Raw genomic sequence first — 27,553 nt, forward strand, 5'->3', positions numbered from 1 at the left:
CTTGCTCTCGTCCATAATAGAAATAAAGAATTCTTTTGCCTTTCTTATGACTGATTTTGTTACAAAATTTATGATTCTTATGCATGTGTTTGTCGGTGTTTCCCTGTTGACAATTGTGTGACATTTCAAAAAGCAAAAAAAAAAAACAGAAAATAAAAAAAAACAAAAAAAGAAAACATATATTATCAGCTCAAGTGTCATAATTGTTAAATTTATGCACACTTAACATGTGTTGTGGTTACTTTTTAACGTCATCATCTTCATCAACGTCATCTTAATGAAAATCTCAAACAAAATACTTCACTTTAACACACAATATCCTTTCCTATGTTTGTGTATGTTATGCTTGACTTACGCTACACATGGAAAAGTTTCACATCGTAAGCATTTAGTTTACAATCTTCATCCATCTTTCAAAAGGAAGTAATGCGATCAAGGCGACCATTAAGGCCAACAACGCTAGATGGCGCCTCTAGAACATGCTGTTCTCTCTTCACTTTTGAGCATAATTTTTTCATTGACTCAATCGTCGAGAGGCAGCTTCAATTGTAGTGACATCTCAACCCCTCAGTCGCGTAAGATTTTTGCTTAAAGACTTTAGAGAAAATTTATCTTTAAAAAGGCATAAGTTGTTCTCAAGCAAACTTAGTTCTTTCGTTTTTAGTAACATATCCTTAACTCATTATTAGTTTTATTTTTTTGATGGAATGATTTACGTCACTTTTCAAATAAGCCGTCCACATTACTTTAAGAAGTGTTAAAACTTTCTGCCTTACCTCTAATTTTGCTTCTAAGATTTAACAATTCCACAATCATCGCCTCGTCGTTCACATTATAATCACTTTTTAGTCTTTTCTATGACTTACTTTGTCTTCCAAGGTAGACATTAAATGAGTTGGGATTTTTAAATGTCTCTAAATTTCTCTCTTCTAAATGTGTGTCTTTGCCTACTTTTAGGCAGCAAATATCCATAGGAAGGACGATATCAATAAAAACTTCAATGCAACTATTCTTAGAACCCCACATAAATCGCTTTGAGATGCATTAGCCGCTACTCATAGACGTAGCGTGTCACCAGCCGTATCAAACATTCTTTTAAATCCCTTGAATGTCAGTATTAAAGAAAATCAAACTTCTATTCCATTGAAAGCAATTTTTGGCTGAAAAGAGAATTTTTCTGTACCGTTAAGAACCACACAATGTGATATTGTTTTAGAAATTTCATTGTGTACCGATTCTTGTTCTTTCTGTCTCTTAAGACGAGCAGTTTAAAAAAGAATTATTGTTAAAGAATACGCAATTTTGTAATGAAGACAGAATGAGAGGGAGAGAGAGAGAGAGAGAGAGAGAGAGAGAGAGAGAGAGAGAGAGATAGATTTGACATATAACCATCATTGTTTCGATTATCTGCTCTCTCTTCTCTCTTCTGAGCTCATCACGTTTTGTAAAAGCTTACGACTTTCAAGATTTCTTCTTTATCTCAAGAATCATTACGAAGTATTGAATGAGTTGTTCTCGCTTTTGCAACTAATGCAACAACAATTGATGAGCTGTTGCCGCGCATTGTCCAGATTAGTACTAAAATCATTTAAAGCAATTTGCAACTTTTAGATGAAGGTTTGCTTTTTTGATCCTTCCTAATCGTATAGATACTCATCAGATGTATGTACTGGTTCAGGGCTGAGTCGATTTAATTAAGGTTGGCTGTCTGTCTGTCGACTTATCGATATGACGGTTTGATTGTTGAATAATCTGTTCAATTGCCCGCCTATCTCTTTATCTATTCGCGTGATTTGTGTTGTTGCGCATCTATCGATTTGATGATTTGGACATTGCGTCCCTCTTTCTGACAACACATCGGCCGATGTATACTTGGTAAGGTCAATAATGTGATTTGGTCTAGCCATGACCATCTATCCCATAGTCGGCGGTTGAATTGTTTGTCTCTCTGTCGCTGTGTCTACCAATCATTACGTCGATCCGTACCTACGTCAATTTGTCGTTCGTCACATCTGCCGCTTTGACGGCCCACCTATCATCGGTTTATCGATCCATCGATCTGCCGATCTTTCGATATATTCTTGATTGTTGTAAGGTTCTGAGTCCGATTTAACTGTGACTGCACATTAATTCGAACATCCATGACTTGAGTATTTACCTATCTGATAGATTGTGTCGGGTTATCGACCTGCTGATTTATCTTATCTGTCCATCTGTCTACTTGTTGATCTGCCTATCTATCGATTTCTTGTCACAGATATTAAGATCAGAGGCTCCAATGTTTGGTTTCGCTACTGAAAGTATGAAATTAGCTTGAAGTGGTAAAAAGATATGAAAAACAGACGCACTTAAATTTCTTAGGGTCCCTAATATTGTTAAAGGCGCGGGGAAAGCTTTCATTTTCCTGGGAAGATTTAGTAACGTAAAACCTTAACTATAACCTTCCAATTTTTAAAAAAGAGTTGATTGAGTTTTACTTGTGGTATTCATGAAATTTTAAAGAAAGTAAATCTTGGTTTTATAATCCGCTGCTCTTCATCAATAGGAAAAGAGGTGGACGGAATTTCGGAAAATTTTGAAAAAAATAATTTGCAAAAGTATAGAAAAGAGTGAAACGACAAATGATTTAAATGAGCGATGGATTTTCCTTTTTTTTCTTTACATTTAAATGGACAGAGTGAATAACTGCCAAACGATCGGCTACTTATTTGAGTAGTAATCAAAACCAAAATAATTTTTAAATGCCTTTAAGCTTATTGCTTAGCAAGCCAACCAGAAAATTGGAGAAATTTTCCACACTCTCTCTTCAGTGTTCTCAGTTTTGCTAACTTATTTCTAGCGAAGCACGTGTGTAATGATGTTAACATCAAGAAGAAAGAGGCAGAAATAGTTCGCTTTTATCATTACGTCCGCTATCACAGACAGCTACTTATATGATTTGTTGCATACGTTTTGAAATGTGTGTATTTGTGTTTATAGTGTATTGTGCTATCATACTTACCGACTACTTGCATTTGAGCATATGCAGTGGCTGTAGAAAATAATGGTGCGTCGGCTGTTACCTCGCAGGCAAAATTACCTGATAAGTTGAAGCTAACGTTTCGTATAATCACTTGAGTAGCATTTGATACACTTTCCTGTAAGAAAAAGAATGAAAAAAAAAAAAACAAGAACAAGCATTGAAAAGCAAAGCATTATATTATCTCTTTTTTTATAAAGTTTTTCTACAAATTTGTATACATAAAAATATTGGAAACTTAAACGTCTGAAAATGTTATGGACTTTTTTTTTTTTTTTTGCATATGAAAAGTGGATAACTTTGCTATTACAAAGCTACTAAATATTCTGTACTATATACGTCTATTTACATAGGGCAAAAAGTTGATATTGGAAATGTGGAAAAATTGTAGTCGGCTTCGGGCTACACTTTTCGTATACTGATATGCTGTGAGCCCTCGTCGAACTTTATTGAAAATAAATTGAATCAATCTACTTTTACAATCATTCCCCATACAAAGCCGCATTTTAGATAATAAATTTCGCATTTTTGTATTTCTCAATAAAAGTCGGTAAAAAACGATATTTTGGAGAAAATGGACGGAATAGGACAATTTTGTGCATCTCTTCGTTTATGAGTTTTTTTCAAAAAATAAGCCTTTATGCGGCAACAAGTTCTAATTTTTAGTATTTTATAATAAATATTGGTTTGATAAATAAATTTCCGGCGCTAAGTTAGGACAACGTACGTAGATCTATATTTGGGCTGCCTCTCATATAAAGATCCTCATTAAAAGTAAGCCTTTATATGAAAACAATATGTAATTTTTATGTTTAGTGACGTAAATAGCAGGTAAAAAAACAGTATTAAATGTACTAAACCAATTACACCAAGCTTGCTATAACACACTTTCATAAAGTTTATTTTTCATCATTTTATAAATTCCTAAGTTTGAAATACAACTGACTGAGTGGTGGAGAATACTTACTTAGAGAGCAGAGAGAATCTTGTCCGGAATTTCAATTAAAAAAGTAATAATAGTAACGATTTATAAACATTTTTTAAATAAGCCCCTTTTTATGATTGGCCTCAGAACTAATAAGGGCGAGAAAGTAATTCATTTCCACCCTCGAGCTCTAAACAGGCCCGCTTCTTGTAATATTCCGTAATATTCCTATTCTCCAACGTTCTCTCTCGTTTACCTGGCGAGTAACAAGCAAAAATTCTCAAAGAACTGAAAAAACATTAAAATTTTATCATTTATAACTTTGTTTGGGGGTGACTGGCTTTTGAATACGAACAGTAAAGTTCTCCATTAAGTGAATGTAGAAAACTTCAACCTTCTACCCCTTATAATCTATTATTAATGAAGTAGAGTTGTCTTCAGCGTTTTCGTTACGGTGGACATGTCGTCTGACCTATTTGGCTAATTTCCAATGACAACCAGCTTGCAGGAAATTCCAATGCTTCTGTCAAATTTGAAGTTGATATCGTACTTCTTCCGACCAGGAGACTGCCAACAACGTACACTGCGCAGGCCCAAAGTTACAGAAACACACAAACATGCAGATGGGGCTAGATCGATTCAAAATGTTACGCTGATCAAGAATATATATGCGCTTTACGGCATCACTGACGATTTCTTTTGGGTGATGCTGCAAACATTATGACAAAATTTTTATACCCTCATTATCCGGGTGTGGATATAAAAATGCTTTTAAAATGTATAAAGTAATGTTTCAGTGCTTTCGGATTATGATCATAAGAAAGGCCCTCTAAAGACTTGCAATGGATTTATACCATTCTTTATTATTCAGTCTAGTTTCCTAAGTGAGAGAAACCTAAATCTACCGTTAGCATTCTTTGCTACCACAGTCCAAAAATTAGGATACGAAGTTGAAATTATGTATGATACGTGGATTTCTCAATCGATCATAGAAGACAGCTTTGCGAGTATTATCGGCCTGCAAACGACTTGGCTTCTGCAAAAACAAAATAGACACGTCCAGAACAGAAAGAAAACTTAAGCAAAATACATTTTCAAAAGGACTTTTTCATCAACAACTCACGATTCCCCCAAAATGTTTCCGAAAAAGTGTAATCAAAATAATACTCAGGGTCCTCAAAAAACTCTTAACTTACACCTCCGCACTGCATATTCGATTAATTGTCGTTTGACCACAACATTTACATGTATAAACTGGCGACATAATTGAAAGGAAAAGCCATAGTAACTGGAATGCCTCTATAAAAGGAGGACACGTACAAGTTTCTGGAAAGGAATAAAACTATCACCGAAATCACACACAGATCGAACTGAAAAAGCGCAGCAGCATTCACTCGTACAGTCAGCTGCATTGATTTTGTCGCGACAAATCAAGTAAAACGACTCCCGACTATTCAGAATAAAATGACGCTTTGTGGATAACGGTGTTTTACGATTGCATACGATTCGCCTCTTATGAATTCTACTTAATATTTATTGCTCAAAAAGTGATCAAAAGTGATCATCATTTGGTTTGTTTGGTTATTGTTTACTTTAACTGGGGTAGGTCCTTGCATTCATACTTTGTGCATTTGCTTGCAATCGAAACTCAATGGAAACCGCTTAGCATCTTAGCTTACTATTTAGCCAAGTGAGATCACAGTGTTCTTTATCCACCAATAGAAATATATTTGTTTTCCTTTTCGAAATAGTGTCAACTTTTTATACGTTTATGAAGAAGGTTTTCTATTAAAACCGCGTTTTGAATCAAGAAAATTTAATCTTTTTAGAAATAGCAAGGCACTGAGTAACTCAATTCATCGAATTTGATATTCGGCGCCGAGGAATATACATAACATATATACGTAGGTGTAGCCTTCGGTGTTCCGTACTATCACCCTTCACAATGGAATTCATTTATGTATGTATGCTCATATGTGTGAACTTATTAAATTATTTATAAAAATCGTTTTGCAATGCATGTACTTGCATCCCAGTGGATGAACACCTTGATTTTACCGACATTAAATTAAATTGAGTTCATTTTTTTTTCTGGTTCTTTCTGCTTATTTTCATTTCGCATTTGTACGCCCATCACAAAGGGTATATGATTACATTTTTTTTACTTTGAGCTTCGCATAAAATAATGCATCGGATATTTCATATATATTTATATATATATATATGTATATATACTTATATATATTTGTGTTGGGCATAAAGAGGAAATTCAATTTAAACATAAACGTTTAACTGTCTCAACGCAGCAGTCATGACTTACAACCTTGCAATTTGGTCTAAAAGTCTTAATGTCAGGTTACATACGGAACTGATCGCAACTAATTCCAGAGTTTTGCATTATAAATCTAATCCTTAAGGTAGCTTAGGTGATAATCTTGAGATTATATGTCACCCAAAAAGAAATACTATTTTCAGGTGAACAACTAACATGTTATGGAACAAAAATCTTAAGCTAAAGCAGCAACTAATACGAAACACTTTGGATTATGAAGAGTTAGTCAGTTTACATCCAAACCTCTGTCGTATACGTTGCAAAGAAAGTTAAGTGTTTATAATATAAAATTTCATTGTTTATTAGAGTTTCAAGTAAATGTATTTTCCAAGTTCGGAGGAAGGTATAAAGTAACTATTGAAGAGTATCAAATGGTTCGGTTTATGTCACGACTATAATATATTGACTCTTTTTGTTTTTAATCTATATTGCATATATATATTTATTTATTAATCTTTTTTTTTTTCCTTGTTTTTTTTTTTTTACTTACATCAACTTTTATGCCGGGATAATGAAAAACTTTTGTATTCGGATATTCACCAGGTGTGTAACGGAAAAATTCCAATTGACCGCGATAAAACTTGACCGAATACAATGGCGCTCCCTCCAATGTGTATTGGCAGCGTAAGGTTACCGATTGCCCTCTGCGCACAGCGGGTGGTTCCACATATAAATTGACATTACGCAGAGCGGCTTGTGTTAAATCTGCATAAAAAAATAAATATATTATATATGAATAAGAATGAAATGAATGAAGCAAAAAGAAAAAAAAAAAAAAAGATGAAAATAACGGGCTGTAATATAATGCATGACTTGTTTTTTAAGAAGTAAATGCTTACTAGGTCTGTGCTCAACGAACGAACGAATAAGCCTCGCATTTTATTAAAAGAGATTGAAAAGTAAAATTTTCCAATAAATTATTTTCATAAATTTTATATTGGCATGTGCCAATTTTATCGCTTCTAAGATCCTATAAGTCACTCTTTACAAGTTTCTTAATGGATTCACCATGTCCGCTTTTCCAAACTAACTTTGAAGAAAGGGAACATAAGCCTTAAACTTAAGCCTTTACACAAGTAATTTAGGTTAAGGTATAGTGAGCGGAGGTTATCTACAATCACTACATAATAGTTCAAAAACAAGTAAAATCATGACAATCGGGCAGGTCTCGAAAGATCTGGTCTGGTCGAAAAACTAGTTGAATTGTCTAATAGCGGTCGACCTTGGACCAAAACACAAAAAAAAACATAGACATCAGAAGAACTGAAGAATGGACGAACTTATTCCATATTCAGAAAAAATTCTGTATCAATCGATATAATAAAAAGAGGGTCTATTTCAAGATGTGTTGTAAAGATCCGCACAAATTCATGTACCCTGCATCACAATATAATGGAGTTAAAAGGAGAGAATTCTAATTTATTACATACAACAGATCAAGACAAAAGCTCATGGTTTTTTTTTTCAAGAAAAGGGTCGACGGCTTAACGACATTTTTATGGTAAAGCCATTTTTTCTACGATTTGTCAACGAAAAACTGAACTGAACGGCTCTCCCAGGCCACCTCTGCAATAATGTTCTTATCGTTAAGCGATTTTCGCAAAGAGTCATGATCCGGATGTCGCGACATACAGAGATTCTTTGAAACTGATTTGAGTTTTACTTATAAAACAAAAACAATTTATATTTATTACAAAAAGAAAAAAAAATTGAAATTAGTGTACGCTGAAAATTCGTTCTTTATGCACAGCATATTAGAAAGTTTAACTTGATAGCAAGCGTCTACGATTATTGTTACGGTCTAGACTAAAAATGCTATCATCAGTGGGTAAGGTAGATATGTCTAGCGCCACTTTCATTTCAATGAAGGACGATTATAAAATTCGAGTAATCCCAGTAGTACATCAAGTCACTAACCCATGTGCGGGCACCTACCGATGCACTTCCGATGACGGTATTCCCTCAATTGTACTTTATGCTGCACACATAACATTCTGATTTGTTGACACTGAAACCGTAAAAGTCAACATCGACTGAATCAAAGAATGAGTTCCTCTTCTGCATAATAGTTCACGAATTCTATAGGCCACTTGACCTAGTTTTTACCCAAAAAGCGTAACCAAAAAGTTTGTTTTTCCTAAGAAGAGAAAAAAAATGTTTTTTTTTTTTTCATTTATCTGAAAACAATAGATTGTGTTTCTCTTGCTTTTTTCTGGAAATTTACAATGAAAAAAAAAAAGAAGAAATATTATATAAAAGAATCTGGCATTTATACTTGTTGTATGAGTTTTCCAGCTATTACAAACATATACATACAAACGCTTTCTCTTTTCCTCCTAATCGATTTGTGCGCCCTTTTGATGCAGTGTGTATATGGTTTTCTAACATTATTGGCTTTTCTCGTTATTTTTTTTTTTTTAAAGTTTGTTAGTTTTTATTTATGTTTTGGTTTTTCCTCTCCATTTTCCTTTACATTTTTTTTTGTCTGATTTTTGAGTTTTTCACATATGCATATGCATATATGATGGTATACCTAAAAGGAATATTTATGGTTTAGTGTGTCATACTTTATGATTCATCACACATTTAAATGGAATATTGTATTAGGACAGTTTCAATATTTCTGCACCATATCTCTGTGTATTCATATAATCTCCTTTTAAATATGATCGATATTCCATTTCGGTTATATGCGTTTCTCGATGCTTTTAAAGTCAAAGCAAACAGATATTGAAAAATGTTAAAAGATGTTCAAAAGGAAAACAAAAAAAAAAAAGAAAAAAAAAAAACGAATCATCAAGTCGAGTACAATTTTTTTGCTGATGTTGTATACTAATCGCTTGTTGATATCATTGGATATAACATGGGACATAAACATTATCTTTAAAGATATAGAAATAAACGAACATGTGACATTTCTCATATCCTTTAGCAAAAAGCAATGTCTGCTCTGCTATATGTAAATCGAGATTTGCAAACATTACCGGGAAAAGGCGAAGCACAGTATAATGCTGTGTAAAATGTTTTCTGAAAGGAGTCTGACACTTGCACCCGGAATGGATGAAGCAAAATCATAAAAGCTTTTATAAAATATATTCTCCAAAAACATGCCAATGGACGCTTATGTCTATATAAAAATACAATATTATGGACGCTTGTAGATATTTCAAGAGAATGAAGCAATCCTTATAAGGTGTAAGAACTTAACAATTTAACAAATTTTAAAAATTTCAACTGCCAGTAGAGTTTCCAATAAAGCCAATAGCCTTAGATGCCTTAAATGCTTTAAGACTTAAATAGTAATAATGAAAAAATCACCTTATATGATCGTATAGTGTCTATATCGAAAAGGAAAAAAATTGGGTTCGCTTACCCGCTACTATATAGTGTCGCAATTTATATTTATATTTTTGCTTTTGTTTTTTTCGTGTTTAATTTTTGTACAAAAGACTCAGCGATAACTGAATACAATTTATTTACTTGTGATATCCTAAAATACTACACCTAGAAGGACTAGAGGTAGACTCATCGACCAGGAATCAGCTTGGAATCAAATACAAATTCGTAAACACTTTCTGAATCGATCTAAATTTGTCTGTCTGTCTATTCGTCTTTTTTTCCGGGGTTCAAGCCACATGCCGCGAATATTTCAAATATTATTTTGATATTTGATGAAATATGTTAAATCGCTATTATAATATTATACAATATATATCGGTTTACTTTCAAAAAGGCGTTATATGAATAACTGTATTAAATGAATTGAGGTAGGGTATGTAATGATGGGTCGTGGATCACAATAATGTTTTTCACATTTTGATTAAACTATTTTGTGCATTTCTGGAGCGAGAGACAAAGTGACAGGGATCAACTAAATCATATTGGAAATTATTTTATAATTCATCTTTTTCATTTTTGACAGCATAAACGCAAGCATGGAGCACCGCAGAGTTTCTGTCAAAGGTACTTCAGCAGTCTCCATGATGCGTGTATGATATGAATCCCAGTAGATGGAATATCTGTTAAGCAAATCAAAAGCAGAAAGAGAGAAAGTATGTTATCAAAAGCAGAGGTTCTTCATCAGAGAACCATAAAAGTCGACATTCTCCTTGCAGTTGACTGAGAGAATGGATGATAGCCCCACAAAAAGCGACTGAAACTTTAATCTCAACAGTTTCGATCTAACCGATAACGTAAACATCCGTCGTGATTCATACAACAGTTTTTTTGCATCGAATCAAATTTTTATCTATAAATCTCTCTCTGAATCCCAAAATGTTCATAATGTGGAAGTGTATCGACGCCGGGTTCGAGGAAAGCTTCGCAGGCTACGATACTCCAGCTTATTAAGATTACGTTGTCAATGAACTTCAAGGAAGGATATCATGCATCGCGTATAAAGGCATGCTAGACTCTGCCCCATACTTCCAGCAATTGCAATCCTATTATTTTGCACGCAGTAAACAAAAAAGAAAGTAACAAAATCTTTTGTCAACGGAAAGTTCCAAACCGCACTCATCTTCTAAAATAGTTACACAAAGCATTTTGATAGGTTTGCAGGCTTCTTCTGTTTATATCAAACCTTTTATCGACAAATTGTTCTAATGTACGTTTATGTCTTTCTAATTTCCCGAATATAGTTAGGTAAGATCCAAAAGAGACTTTAGAAGAATCCAAACTCTGCTTTATGGGTTTCAAGGTAACAATTCATTTCGAGCGGTAAAGGCTCAAAGGCAAAGGCTCTTTACTATCCGTTGTATTCATCAAAGCAAACTCAGTAAACTCGCCAAATACTTGTAATGCGTGAAAGCAGCCTTTGCAAATTTTCTGATTTACACGGCAATGGCCTTGGATTAATTCCCGTTGATCTAATGTCTGTCCGCTTGCTTCGCTTTTTTGAGGCCTCCTTCACACATTCATTAGCAGAATATGTTTTTGTCAAAACCGTCTGTCGGTCCTATTGAATAGCGACCCAATTTTGGATTTTCAAAATTCTCTCCTCCATATTATGTTCTAAATAAGTCCTTTTGATTTTGCTCAAACTGCTGCTTATCTTGCAAGATTTTCGCTATACTTTATATATTAATTCCTCTCATTAACTTCCGGTCTTAGCGCTCTCCATAAACACAATTTACTTTGGCGTCAGTCATGCTTGGAAGATTTCGACGAGTCCACAACTTTAGGAAGTCCAAGATAAATTCTTGAAAAAATTCCTTTCGAAAACTTATTTAATGCAATCACAAATGATTTTCTATTACATATATGACATTTCACTTTCTGCTCTTCAATTTCTTCGCTCCGAATAAAAATGAAATTACAAATGGCTTGAACATGCACTTGTAAAACCTTTTTTCAATAAGTCATATATACATACCCTACGACACAAACACATTCCTCTACAAAATTTTAAACATACTTTACGGCAAACAAACTCGAAAGAGGCGAAGCATACAAAACCTGCATTTTTATATATTTTACATACACCCATGAAAGTATATTTTTGTATGTGTATATGTAACGAATGTAACGTCGTCACACGACATGCGTCAGTGCAAAGGATGTATTTAAAATATTTATGAAAAAAAGCGTAAAAATTTACACCCTTACACATATGCAACACTTTACTCAAAGTACAATGCAATAACTATGCAATGAATAAAGTTGAAAAAAAAAAAACAGTAGCTCGATAAATAAAGCAGTGCGAGAGGGAGCTTTCGGGAAAGAGAAAAATTCGAACACATATTCACACATTAAAGCACTAACAACGACTTAAAGAGGAAAACATGTAGCAGCGTTCGAAGTAGTCAACGAGACTTCTTACTTATAGACCGAAAACTAATTCACTTCTCTCAATTTCGTTTTTCATTATTTAACGCAAAAAAAAAAAAAAAAAAACGAAAAAACATTACAGAAAGTGCAGCTGTGCACATAAAACGTTTATTGACAACACAAGATTCAATATTTCATATAATATTTTTTACATCTGTGCACTCAGTTTACGAGTATCTGTGTTCACTTGTATATGTACACGTAACACAAAATAACATAGACAGATAGATAGACAAGCAATCATATACTGATGTACTCACAATCACACACCTACACATATCTACCCATTGCCTGCGTTGCCTGCATGTACATTCTAGTATAACCAATATTTTTCCAACGAAATAAACTGACTAAAGCAACAAAAGAGGAAAAAAAATTAAAAAATACGCATAACGCGATAAAATATTAAAAAATATAACTCGTATTTTCGATTACATGCACATCAATTTCACTACAACAATAGATTCTTTGCTTTTTTGTTCATTCAAACATTTTGATTTACTTATGTATTTCGTTTGCTTTTTTTTTGTTTTTTTTTTTTTAATATTTTTTCATATATTTTGAGGTATCATTTTTACGCTATCGAAAACGATTCGGGAAAAAAATGAGATGGAAATGCATTTCGCAGAACGTAATAGAGAGTAAGGGAGTTTTAATTCATTAAATATTATGGGTTATCGTATGAATAACGTATATAAAACGGAACTTAACATCCATTCCATGAGCCAGCATCACCAATGAACAATTCAAAGCATAGATTTCGGTCTACAAAGACAATTAGAAGGTAATGCTTACCTTTAGCGGCCTTTCATTTTTCAGGTAAATGTACCAGAATTTTATTCGTAAGAACATTATATTAGTTATTTAGTTTTGCTCTTGGGGGAAAAAAAATTTAAAAAAAATTAAAGCTAAACTTCTCCGTAGAGAATAAACTTAACTGCAGTTTGTAACCTCCTTAATGAAACAGAGTTGTAGTTATAAAAAATGTAGTCTACGCGCAAACGCCATACAGGCGTTTACTTTAAACCACTAAACATTCCATAAACGACTGCACTGTATATAAACTTTCACAAAGTTTTTTCATTACCTTCATTCAAAATATATTCGCAAACGCCAGCAAACACGCCACGACATACAACTTCTGTAGTGACAACCTTCAAAAGGTAACAAGACTTGTTCTTCTTGGATTGTCAAAGTTAGGTGTGTTACGAATTCTGTCCGCCGAGCAATATTGTTAAGTTAGAAATACGATATGAATGTTAAACGTCGTTTATGTGGCTCTATTCAATATTGTTATGGGTTGATGATGACGCATTGCCTTGATTCTTCGAGACTTCTTCACGAAAAATCCAACTCAAATCGTCATCAAATCAATTCGCCTTTGTCTTATAGCATTAGTTACTCCCAAAACTGAAAAAATATCTGAAATGTGTCGCTGCGACTCATTTGGAGAAAGTTCTCTTTTTGAAATGGATGTAAGGCGCATCATTTCCTAAACTTCTTACCCAGTGCGACCTTATCACTTCTTGACAGCATAACAACAACAATTAACTTTGAATTTAATATAATATAACGCTGTATATGTTTCCAATACCAATACAGTGTTAGTACAGTTATCTATAAAATCAACATAATATTAGCAAACACACATAAAGACAACATTTTCGGCATAAGCGCAGTTCCGATTTTAACGCACCTGTTAATAGACAACGAAAAACTCTAAGCATTGCATCATAGGTTTTTGGCATTATAGGTTTTTGGTATTCATACCAAGATATCTCGCATCAATATAAATGTATATGTTTACATCACAAATTACGTACTGCATGTCTTAGAGTCAGTGTGGACGTCCTTGACATTAAACTAAAATCTCTTGCGCGAGTCAAAGTCAAGTGAAAATTCCTATAAGGGAAAACTTTAATATGCGCTGCATGTAGGACCGAATAAGGAAAGAATTTGCGTCTTTCATGTAAGGAGCCAATAGACAATGAAACATCCTTAGCATTTTTATAAGATTTTGGTGTCCTTATGTAAGCATATCAAATTCCTAAAGTCAGTAAATGGACTCAAACTTTAATATAAGGTCCCATGAAAACACCTCAAACGAAGAAATGAAAGTATTAAGATGTTAGGTAAGCGCCGGCACAACTTTAATACGAACACTTGATAACTTAGAAGACCTGTTGGACATTACACATCACATCTATATACTTTGCCGTGTACAAACCAATAATGAGAGTAGAATATTAGATGTTCAAAAAATATCTTTTTATAGACATCATCGTATAATGAGAGGTATATTCATTATGCCGAAACATTTACAACATCCAGAAGGAAGTATCAGAGACACAACAAAGTATATATGCGCATTAAACTGTAAATCGAATTAAGCATGTCCGTCTGTCCATCCGTCCGATGTGTAATGTCTATTGCAAACATTCTTCCGACCGCAAAAACAAAGCTGTCGTCTTCAAATTTAGCAGAAGCATTAGAAGTTCTTGCATGTAGGTCGGTATTGAAAACCTCTGCTTTTGGAGAGCAATGAGAAATTGGTTTGCAAAATTATAACAAATAAATGTATAAACATTTGAACGCATATACTCCGGGCAATGCTGTAGCATTTGCGCACAAAAATGGAAAATATTGACCACGCCTACCGAATACTATCGCGTATGAAAATTTAATTGTTTTTTGAATAGTTTTATAACGCGCAGAAACAAGCTTCAAAAACCCTATAAAGGATGTAAATTCTCGGCCAGCTTTAAATTTGGAATGCGCTTAAAAATGTCCGCCTGTTCGTCTGCCCATCTATTTGTTTGCGTACCTTTGTAATATTCGTGGTAAACATTCTTCCATTAACGAAAATGAAAAAGCCGCCTACAAATTTGCGAAAGCATTTGGAATTGACCTTAACTTTTCAAAGGACACGCCTTTAACGCCCACATGCCTATACTACGAAAACTTTTGTTTTGATAATACAAGCGGTCAGATGCGCCCACTCCATATTATAGAGCATGAAAATTGTGTTGTTCTACTTCTTTTGTTTTTTTCTTAGGATAACGGCGATATAAAAAACTCGGCCCCGACCGCATTGAATTGTCTTACTGGGCTTTATTCATACATTTCAATGTCCTTAAATATTTTTAAGACTTAGCACATAAACGTATATAAAAGACAATAAAGCGATAATAACTACATGTTACAGTTCGAGATATCGTTTGTAGAAAACGTAGTTGATTACGTTCTCTCTAATGCGTCGTAAATGTTAATATTGAACTGTCATGCTATTAAAAGACTTTTCCTCTTCATTCCTTCACTACTGTTTCGTTAGTAAACATATACATCATAGTAGGACCTCATCATTTTTATAAGATTTCAAATGCTATTCCAAGCCTACAATTTCCTTGCCTTGCATCAATATCTATTCTCTAGCGGTAACATTGGGAACAACAGATAAAAATGACAAGTGCCTCAAGATTAATTTAATGTCTTTCGATACGAAAACATGAAGATAGCGTCCCCAAAACTTGCAAGACGGCCAAAATATATGAATACAAATTTTCCAACACTTGGAAAATGATTTTAGGTCTGAATGATTTCTCATCTCAGTAATATAAACGTAGATCTTCCATTGTCATTATATGAGTCCAAGCAGAAACACAATGTTTGTAAAACATTATGCGAGATGCTTAACATGAGATCATAACATAAGCAGAAAGATTGTATTGATCCAAGCAGTAACCCAAAGTCTCAAGCATAAATATGATGGTGTAAATAGCGAATGCGAGGCCATGAATTAAGGTGAACGAAGCTATAAGTATTTGTATATAACGACACTACTCTTAAGCTTCGCTCAACATAGAAAGTATACATGTAAGCCATATGGCATTGCTTATGGTTATAAAGGCATCCAGATTCATAATGTAGGACAATTCAGCGTAGTTCGATCAGCTTTCACGGTCAGCTTTCTCGGTTTTCTGACTACGTCAATAAAGCATCTTGGTATCCTTATGAGATGCTTGCTCTTAGTACAAAAGTTTATATAGAAGTACATGGTTGAAAGTTTCAATGTTGAGTCCGACAGCAGCAAAAAAGATTCTATGCTTAAAGTTATAAAAATCAATGAATCAAAGAGGAGCCCGATGTGAGGACGAAACTCGGCAGTAATTGAAGATTCAATGTTTGAAGGGGAGCATGGCGTGAATGTCAGTTCGAAGTGTACTCTCTTCTGTTCTGTTTACACAGACTTGTGGAGAATATTAAAGCTCTTACCTTTTGTTTTTCTTTTGTTTGTTTTCTTAATTCAATCAACTGTTTCTTTAAGTGTATGCTTCGTTATTTAAGTTATGTAAGTTTCATCCTTTTTCCATTAGATATTTTGTCATAGTGTTGAAGAAATTTTATTTAGCTTTATTTTCCTTTCTATAAAACGTTTCAGTTGAATCATCTCAACTAAGGAAAACAACTTAGTAACTACGATTTTCATATTCATACACAATGTAATGTGATAAACTTTCATCTTATGCTTGTTTCTTTATACTCTTTGCACACATACATATGTGTGGCTAAATGTATATATATATACGATAAGTTAAACAATTTTCTTTTACTTCATGATTCAACGCCTTTATTTTACTTAGATTTGGCATTAAAATATAAAGTTATAAAAGAGAGAACTACAAGCGCTATTCTTAGAACAGAGCCCTTAAGTGCATTGCGAAAAGGTAAAGAGATACAATTGCATGAATAATAAAATTAATTGGCAAACATAGCTATACGTTCTACAGATTGTCAAACCTACTTGAATAACATCCATAGAGAGTTGTTACGCTTTTGATGAAAGGCGTAGAAAGTAATAACTTCAAATTCTATTATCGAAGAGTAAAAGCCTTCTAAGTTTGCTACACTATCTGTTAAGTATAGAGAGTTGATAATAGAATAACAGAATTAATAATCTAATGTATTATTGATGAATGTAGGATTGTAACTTGCAGCATTTCTTTAAAATATTTTTGCATGGAATACTCGCTAGAAAGTTTTTTTAGATATAAGAAAATTAAATTGTTCAAAACTTGTTAATTGATTAGTTTCTGTCGATTTCTAAAATATTTGTAGGAAACTTCTGGTTCACACATATTCTTTAACGAAATTGAATTAATTCTCTCAGTAATACAATCTCACTGATTGGTTTTAATTTTCCAAATTCTCCTCAAGAACATTTTTCTTTTTTTATTTCTATGCAAGTTTTTTCATAGAAAATACGTGTCAGATTTATTATCTTTTAAAAGTGATCTTTCAAATCACTTAACATCTTTACTTTCAGTCATGTAATTCTATACAAATCAGATCTTAAATTTAACACCCTTTTCCAGAACATCAGAAAGCAATTTTTGTTATTCGTACAGTTTTGCCAATTTATTGTTGTTGTTTTTTGTTTTTCTACACTTCAAAGGCAATTTAAAAATACTTTTATATAATGCCTAACGAAATATTTCATGACATCACAGCAATTGTGCACAATATGTATTCAAGCGTATCCTACTATCGTCACTGTTTGCCGCATCCTAAAGTAACTCGTAAGCTTTACGCAACACATTTTTATCTTTAGGCAATGAAATAAATATATAATATCGTACCAATATCACCGTCAATATCAGCGGATGGATATAAGATGTTCTCAACTTTTAATAATATAAAGAAGGCAGTGCGATATTTGCACTTGTATGCTGGTATCTGTTAAGAAAATATGTACGGATTTTTAGTTGACATGAAAACAGGCAATGAGCGTATCTAGCAGCAAATAAAACATGTTTTGATGTTTGAAATAATCTTCGAAAATTAAGTTCCTGATTGAACGGAGAAAAACTAAACTAATAAAAAGTTTGGTTTTGATTTTTATTTACTAGAAAAAAAAAAAAGAAAAAATGCAGAAAATAAGTAAAAAATTATGTTCGTTTTGATGCGGGTCTTATCGCTTCATCAATTGAAGAATGTAAAAAAATTGTTAAAGCCTTTTGTTCAGTATACGTTAGTGAATGGATAAAAAACTATTATGTCTAATAGAACTAGATATAATAAGTCGAGTGCTGTTTTAACATCATAGAACCATGACCATAAATTCGTATACCGACTAACGGATGAGAAGATAGTTACAAAAAAATTAGCGGACTTAAATCTATGGGTAGATAGGCCAATGTCATGAAAGCCAGTCTCACGAATACACACACTGATGCATGGTTATATTGCCGGGCAACGAAAGAAAGGGGCAACCAAATTGTCGGCAAAATAACGTAACGTACGAATATATTGATGGACGATTAGACTGGCGAATACATAGGATTAGGAGAGGATGTACTGATGAGCAGATAGACTGACGGGCGAATAGAATTATTGGGGATAAAACAATGAACAAACGCAATGACAGCAATCGCTAGGATAGCAAACCGAAGAGTGTATAGAGTGAAGGACGAATGCTAACCTTAACAAGGGTGCAGACTAAAAGCTGGCGAAACAGCACAATGCAAAAAAAAAAAACTATTCGTGTTACAGCGAACAAAAATTGCAGATAGATATTCTTTTTAACCGTCTAGACATTAAGAAGTTTGCGAAAGAATGAGATAACAGAGGGACCGATTGACGAACAGCCAGTCTGATTGATCGGTGAAAATCCTTACGGAAGAACACAGCGACAAGCGAACAGATTAATGGATGCTCAAACCGATATATAGATGGAAGGTGGGATAAAATGACGTACACAGCAGGTGCTGAAATCAGAGGAATGTAACAGCCGCGTGGTTGTAAATGAATGAAGTAAATTAATGGAGGTAAAAAACCGGTCTTTTTAAAAAAGGAAAATTTTATATAGCCCGCTCTATATTAACTAATAAGAAGATTCTTCGCTGCGCTTCAGGAGAAATGTTTAAGATTGTGGAAGGTGAGAAATCAATTAATGTAATAATCGAATCTGCTATAAAAAATTCAATTTTTTTCCCTTCAAAAGGTTCTACTGATATATTAAGGCTGTAAATAATTCTGTCTAATGTTAAAATTTACCAACTTTTTCCTAAGAGGTGAGATTGTGATAAGCAAAAACAAAATCCTCCTATCAAAAAGCGATGAAATCAGTCTTATAATATCTTTATTGTTCATTCTCAACTCAGTTGATTAGTTCTGTAAGCGTTGATCGCTTGAAATTTTTTTTGTGAATTTCTTATAATGAAAATTCGGTTTGTTGTAATTTTCTTAACAAAGTTTCTCTTAAAAAATTGTAAAATTAATGTAAAACTTTTCGAAAGTTGTGAAAAATGTGTGCAAATAATTAACAAATCTCTTAAAGATAATGTGAGTCGAAAAAAAAAAAAAATTCCCATACTATTCTTGCGTGCAATTTTTTTTTGTACGTACATAAAAAGAAAAAAGTAACAGATGTATTAATGCGTAGTCAATTTTACTATGAAAACAGTTGATTCATTAGTGCAGTAAATATTTATGATTTTAGAGAAGATTAGAATGAAACGAGTAAGTAGAAAGGAATCATTATTATTGAGTCCACTATTGTCATGTAATGAAAGCACTAATAAAATCGTATATCGGTAATGAATAATAAGTAAATCCGACGTAAAAAAAAAAAAGAAGAAAAATAGAAAAAGTATTTCGAGAAACAAACATTGTATTTAATATCTAGCAATGTTCTCACTGAATGGCAAAGAAGAGAATTACTGAAAAGTTTAGTTTTAATATTTATTAGAAAGAAAAAATTTTAATTAATTAAAACACTACGAAGAGAGTCTTATCTATTAATCAATTCAAGAATATATAAGGCCTTTTATGACATGTCACTCGATATATAAAGTCAAGTAAGCAGAAACAGTACTTCAAAGTATTAGAAGTACTTAAATAGATGAGTGAACCAGACACTCGAACGGACAAACTGACACAAAAGAAGTCGTGGATGTAAAGACTAGTGCACTGACAGGAGAATATAGAGGCTTTTTCATCGAGTTACTGATAGGCAGAGGAATTAACGGATAGACGGACTGACGGACAATTTATGTGTAAACTGACGGGGGGACTGAATTATTAAGAAGCGCTATGACGAATAAAAAAACGAATGGATGAAATGACATCAACTAGCGGACTAATACTCACAGGCGCATATAGAGTGCAAAGCGAACACACTGACAAGTTTAACAAGTACACCTGTTATTAAGCGAAAATGCGGAATGTCGCACAAACAAACTATCTACTGAGGCGTTTTAATTCGAATAAAAATCTTGAGTAGTCGATAGATACAAGTAGGTATAAATCCTTGCATGCATAAACTAACGAACTTATAAATGGAAAACGGCAGAAGCACAAACTACTGAAATCATAAATTAATTAATAAGTTAAATAAAGTAAAAAACTGACGGCTATAGAGCGGATGTCCTTCTTCAAAAAGGATATTTCTTAGTTCTAAACCATGTTGGTAATATACACTTATACGTCTGGACTGATATGAGCCGCGTCCATTTGCTGATTATTTAGTCTTTATTTTTTAAATTGTGTGTCTGATTTTGAAGATGAAGATTGCATAAAGTTCGAGGCAAAAAAAAAAATTATAAATTTGCTGTCCTTTTGTAATTCTTGCCCTAAAGTACGTTTTATTTAGCATAGATAACAAATTTCAACTACTAAGATTTCATAAATATGCAAGGTGTATATAAAATGAGTGGCTTCAATTAAGGGACAAACTCTCCGTATGTTATTCAACAACGAGATTTTGCATTACATCGCAGTAAAACTTTCTAAGGTTGAGGAAAGAGAGGAATCAATTAATTTGATAATAAAGTCTACTACAACATCTCTCTTTTTTTCTATGCATAAAATATTTTGCCAATATTTAAAAACTTCTCATCTCATATTAAAATTCTCGCCTTCTAGGAGGTGAGATTGTGATAAGCAAAAACAAAATTCCCTAAAATAAAGAGAAATCAATATTATAATCTGTTTATTGTTCTTTCTCAACCCAGTGAATTAGTTCTGTATGCGTTGATCGGGCGCCAATTTTTTTTTTTGTCAATTTATTGTGATAAAAATTCGGTTTGTTTTTTGTTACTTAACAAAGTTTCTCTTATACAATTGTGAATTTAATGAAAAATTTTCGCGAAATGTGTGGAAATTGTCAAAATAATTAAAAATTCCTTCAAAGAAAATGCAAGTCGAAAAAGGCATCATTCTGACGCCACTTTTTTTTTCTTGTAAATGCATTGAAAGAAAAAAGAGTAACAAGTGCATTAAAACGTAGTTATTTTGAGCGTATAAATGGTTGATTCATTACGGTAGTGAATATTTATGATTAGAGAGAAGATTAAATAGAAAAATGTATGCGGAACGGGGTAACCATTGGTGAATAGATTTTCTTGGTGTAATAATAAAAGCGTTTATAAACACATATGTTGGTAATGAACTATAAGGAAATTGGCCAATAAAGTAAATGTGGAAATAATATTAAAAGTATAAAAATGTTTTGAGAAACAAACATTTTATAGGAAAATAAGTGGATTAAAATTACATTTTATACCGAAGAGTCGTGGCTAAACGTAATTATAGCGTAAAGATATCTTTTCAATAGCAAGGCAAGGGCGTCTTCAATGAAATTTGAAGTTATTCGTGGTACGTAGTTTTTATAATTTTACAAAATTTTCCTGCAAATAATTCCTTTACCCTTGTCACAGCTGAAAATTTACTCTGGTTTACATTTTAGTTTTTTGTTTAACAAGTTTTACGTTAACGTTTTTATCACTTGAGCTTTCCAAATGTGTAGTAAAATTTTTTTTTGTAAAAACTTTCAAATTAGTAAATAACTACTACCACTGTACATCATGGAAAAACGTTGCATTTCAGACACTTGGCCTTTAAAAAAAAAATAAATAAATAAAAAAAGGAAAATTAGAGTACAAAGAGTAAAATTAAACAAAAATTTACCGCAGGGCAAATATACTCAATCTGGTCTAAATTATTTTTGCAAGATTTTCATTTGGTTAGAGATTCTACAGTGTTTGTGTGCAATTTTTTTCCAAGTTATCTCTTTTGTAGATGGTTACTGCTGTGCTTGTAACGTGGTTACAAGTAAAATTTTATTTACTCTGTGTTGAATAACAATTTTATGCAAATAATGCAACATAAATGCCACACTCTTACTGAAATGTAATAGAAAGGAAGACGAAAATAAAAATCAAATAAAATTTTGCTGCTCTGTTTTGGATTTTAGTAGAAAACAAATAAGAAAAGTTACACTCGCCTTGAGGAGAACTTTGGATGCTTGCCACCTAAAGATAAATCTTAAAAATTGTAAAGTATTTCGTTGCAAGGGGAGACGCAAAAGTATTTAGAATTCCTTATGCTGATCATGGACTCAGATTTTATTGAGTAAGTGAAACGTTATCATGCGGAAAATGTTTAAATTGATTCAGGTTCGTCTTATAGATATATAGTTGTTAGTCATGTTCTTTAAATGCTATATCAGTTGTCTTCTGAATATTTCTGTGTAGCAGGAAAAGAAACACATTCATGGTACATTCTTATTTCATTCTAATAAGTTGGATCCTGTCAACAACTTAAATGAAGTTTTAAAAAGAATGTGTGCAATAAATATGATGTCGTTGATAATAATGCTGTGAAACGTGGTTTCCTTAAGATTTTGTTGTGCTATTGCGGGCATTTTAGTTTGCCGCGACGGATTTCAAAAACGTACGTGTATTTAGCAGGCTTCACTTCTCAAACTAAATTTTTGCAATCGCCTAATACGCAGTAACAGAAAGATGGACGGACACAAATAACTAAATTTATTCGATATGTACTTTTGCTCACACATGCTAATGTTATATTTGTGTGTATTTGTGTATGCGTGGATATACATACTCATATACTTGTTTTTAGTGCGTTGATGGAATTAACATACCTTTCGGACATAGATGCGGCAGTATTAGAGGGAAAATTAGTGCTTTTTTTAAGGACTGTTTATATTTGCATATCTGTCGGGTTACTGTTAGATATTAAAATTTTTTTTGTTACATGAAGAATCCCTCTTTTACTTTTTCGCAAACGAGTTATATCGTGTAGGAGATTTCTTGAAATTTTATGCTTTGCTTAAAGAAAGGAGAGCAACTAACCAAAATGTGTTTGTAATACTTGTTTTGCATGATTGCTATTGAATTAATTTCTCTCCTTATTTTTTTTTTCCTTTTTTTTTGATTTGTATTTTCATTTTTTAATGCGCACTGGTATACATTATATATTTACTGTTTACATATGCACATTTGCAGACGTACATATCTAAATGTTTTCTTTTTCTTTGCTTGCTTTATTCGCACAATGTATGCGTATGTATGGTAACTGCCTGGTTAAAGTAATAAATTCTATATGCGGTTTTATGGTTAGTGCTGCTTAAGAGATAAACAAGATTATTGCCTTATCATCGTGTAGAGACTAAAGAGGAAGTGTTTAAATGCTTTATATGTGTGTATACTATACACATATATTCATGTTTGGTTTAGCACTCAATTATGCCATCTTAATGTATTTATTATCATACGTTTATTATTATAGAATGAATTCATTCATGTAAGTAAAATGAAACTATAAACTATTGTTCATGTACTACTGCTGTAGCTGCAGCTGCTGTTGATAACTTTTAAATTCCCATTGGCATTTATATTCACTCCTCGAATAAATACATTCATATATATATAGTGCACCATTTGCAAATATATATATATATATGTATATATATATACATATGTGTATATATTGTGTAATGAGTGCAATAGAAAATCCGCAAAGCATAACAAATGCTGTTAATCGTGGCTTTACATAATACACTTGAACATATCACATAAATCCAAGATGATATACTTTTACAATATACTATACTAATTTTTATACTTATAGACACTTACATATGTAACACAAAGAAATATGCTTTACATATTCCATAACCAATGGTTACGATTAATTTACGTATCCTTAACAAAATATTGTTCTCGCGATGACGAGAAAAATTTAGCTCACTAGTTACTGTAGTGAAATAACAAGGTTTTCTTAATTATAATAGTTGTGAACTGGTCTTTATACCTCACTAGGCTACATCACTTGCGGCACAACTGTATGTATATGAAGTTTGTGCGGGTATATGGAGAGGGATTCGAGATAGACGCACCTTTTATTGATCGCTTCAAAATCACTTTCTGAATTGGTCTAAAAGTTGTTCGCCCGGCTGTACGTCTTGTTTTCTTGTACACAACGTGTATAGGTCACAATTTTTTAGATATTTTGAAGAAATTAGGTACACTGACGTCTTTTGGCCCAAAGACGACTGGTATTAAAAATGATTCGGATCAGAATGCTTTTCCGATCACTTATCACAAAACCTTCTACTTTGAAAAGACCGTCATACGAATAACTGTATGGCAGTGTAGGGTATTGAATGGTGGGCCGCAACCTCTTTTGCTACTTTCATTTGCTTTTATAATGGAATTTATTGATAGCATTGTTCGGACATATATTTTTGTAAACCCCAATGGTAAACTTTGATGGTGGAAAAATGAAAAATTGCATATCGCAGTGCAACCTCCACCGAAAAAATCAATACTTTTGTTTCTTTTTATAAAAACTTTTAAAGCTCGTGTCAAAGTCTGCAAAAATGTTAAATCATTAAAAAACTGGGTATTTCGATATTCACTGATTCGGCCACTTTTTTTTTTAAATCTTTGTCAAACACGCTGACATTTAGGTGTAATTAAGACTTTTTTTGTTATTGGGTTTGTCATTTCTTTCTATTAATTAACATCCTTTTGATTGAAAGGGCTTGAAGCTTTTGGCTTAAAATAAAATCAGCGCCTATGATATGCGTGGAGTTGCCTCAAACAGTATAAAATAGATTAAAGACCTACACTGTTTGAATTTGAGAAGCAGTTTGTTTTTATTAGTTTGGTTACGCCGCGCAAACTGTGTTTTAGAAGAGGGCATTGTCTTATTGGTGATAGACGGGGCATCTTAACAATCTTCTTTAGCTTTTCTAATGCTCTAGTGCCTTAAACTGATGCTAAGAGACAACTGTTCCTTTTTTTTTGTCATCCATTATCTTTCGTGACTGCCAACAGTCACTATCTTTTTTAAGTAAGATTTGAGATAAGATAGCAAAGGAAATTGAAGAATCTACCTTATCGATTCTATCCGTTGGTTCGATTTGCTCCTTTCATTGATCAAATCCAAACTTTCTCTAGCGATTGTTTCAAAGTTACCAAATGTTTCGAAGTGTCACGAAAGCTTGTAGAATACAACCGTCGAAGCTTGCAGGTGTTCTTTTTCCATAATGAAACTTTACGTTTACTCCGCACCTTATTTTCAAATCGGAATTTCTTGAGCTATTGTTAACATACACATACTTTCTTGTTTATTGTTATTATTGCCACATTTCTTCTTAATTATTCAATTCGCATTGCTTAGGCAGCCGCCAGGAGCAATGAGCCCTATTAATAAATGCGAACTTAAACAGACTGAAGTTATCGGATCAGAAATCCCACCTAGATATGTTGGTGTAAGACCGAATGTCTTAGTTATGTTAGACTTTCAACCTTCACTGTCCACTCTCTCTGTACTCGTTTTGACTTCTTTGATGATTTTACTTAGGCTGTGATCTAATATTTGTAAATATCAGTGCTTTCGAAAAACAAGTTGGAATGTGCAACATCTCATCGCGTCTGCTCTTCATGTCTTCTCATGTCTTGTCTCAGCGGCCTTGTATCCTATCTACAAGCACATCAATAGTTGCAAGCATTTGCAGTATCCAGTTATCATTTGTTTTGGAAAATGCGCAGTTTTAAACCATTTACACAAAGCTGGATTCAAAAAGAAGCTCGATGTTTAGGTGCCACACCAATTAACAGAAAAAAAATGATGGATCGAATTTCCATCTGCGAAGCCTTGGCCAAACGGAATGAGATAGACCCATTTCTTAAACGGATGGTGACTGGAGATGAGAAATGGATCACATACGATAACCCTGTGCGAAAACGATCGTGGTCAAAGAGCGGTGAAGCACCTCAAACTGACAGGAAGGTTTTGCTATGCATTTGGTGGGACTGGAAGGGAATTATTTACTATGAGTTGCTTCCATATGGCCAAACGCTAAATTCTGATCTCTACTGTCAACAACTGGACCGTTTGAAGATAGCGATTGACCAGAAACGGCCAGAATTGGCCAAAAGGAGAGGTGTCGTGTTCCACCAGGACAACGCTAAGCCACACACACCTACAGTGACTCGCCAGAAACTTCGGGAGCTTGGTTGGGAAGTTTTAATGCATCCGCCATACAGTCCGGACTTGGCACCAAGCGATTATCATCTTTTTCTTGCATTGCAAAATTTCTTTAATGATAAAAAATTGGAATCTAGGGAGGATTGTGAAAATCGACTACTAGAGTTTTTTGCAAATAGAGACCAGGACTTCTATGAGAGAGGCATTTTGAAGATACCTTTAAAATGGCAACAAATCGTGGATTTCTTTTTCCCCAAACTAATATATAAGTACTACGTAGCTTACTATTAGTTTCTAAAATCGAGATATTTTTCATTCCTAACACTAAAAGACAATAGTAGGTCTGTTTCCGTTTGGAAAAACCGATAGTTTTTCGTTGAAAGCCCACTTACGAACCGAGTAGAGGTATATAAGTAAACGATTCCAAGTTGGTTAACTCATATCCGTCGAGTTGTCCATCTGTCCATTTCTTGTCGGAAAGTTGTCTGTCGAATATTCTAGGGCTTTACACACCCTTGTAAACTTTTTCAACATAGTTTATGTACATACTTTTAGTTGAAGATCCCAAGCCGAGGTTTCATGTAGTTGCCCTTAGAGAGACATTAGAGAAAAACCTACTTTACAATTCAATACGTATTTGTAGAGCAACCTTTACAGAGAGTGGGAGTGTCTTGCCCTTGAATTTAATAGAAAAAGTGTCGATTCCATTACAAGAGAGATGTGCAACTTAATGCCAATATAAATACGAGGTTTGTTCAAAAAAAGGTGACGTACTTTTAATTTTCGATTTCTTTTTCTCTGTCATATTGACATTGTCAGCCATTTTGCATTCTTAGCTTGTTTTTGACAGATACAAAGGTTAAACGTGTTTTGGTACGCTTGGCGATTTTTGGCTAGCGAAGAAATCGAATTGAAGGATATGTATGACATTTTGCATGAAAAATAAATAAAAATAAAAGTTCTCCAACTCATCTAAAATATTTCACTGCAGCATTTGGCGAGTGTACTTTGAGGAGAGAAAATGTTCTTAAGCGGTACAAACCCTTCTTAAAAGGACGAGAATATGCTCGTGACGATGGCCGCCATAGACGAGCCAGAGGACAGAGTAGGCATTGCTGAGTAAATCAATATTTTGCCAGAAAGATAAAAA

General features: G+C 33.3%; 1 protein-coding gene across 2 annotated transcripts in view; it reads right to left on the reverse strand.

The window, feature by feature from the left end:
* Nucleotides 1-27,553, reverse strand: part of LOC119640717 (probable serine/threonine-protein kinase clkA) — a 167,254-nt gene that overhangs the window by 53,506 nt on the left and 86,195 nt on the right. For both annotated transcript variants that reach the window (XM_038038917.1, XM_038038916.1), the window contains 2 exons: nucleotides 6,767-6,981; nucleotides 3,002-3,137 (listed from right to left, as the gene is read on the reverse strand). In XM_038038917.1, coding sequence (XP_037894845.1) covers nucleotides 3,002-3,137; nucleotides 6,767-6,981 — 351 coding nt within the window. The remainder of the gene's footprint in view (nucleotides 1-3,001; nucleotides 3,138-6,766; nucleotides 6,982-27,553) is intronic.

The sequence above is a fragment of the Glossina fuscipes genome, unplaced genomic scaffold, assembly GCF_014805625.2.
Source record: "Glossina fuscipes isolate IAEA_lab_2018 unplaced genomic scaffold, Yale_Gfus_2 127, whole genome shotgun sequence".
Classification (NCBI taxonomy): domain Eukaryota; kingdom Metazoa; phylum Arthropoda; class Insecta; order Diptera; family Glossinidae; genus Glossina; species Glossina fuscipes.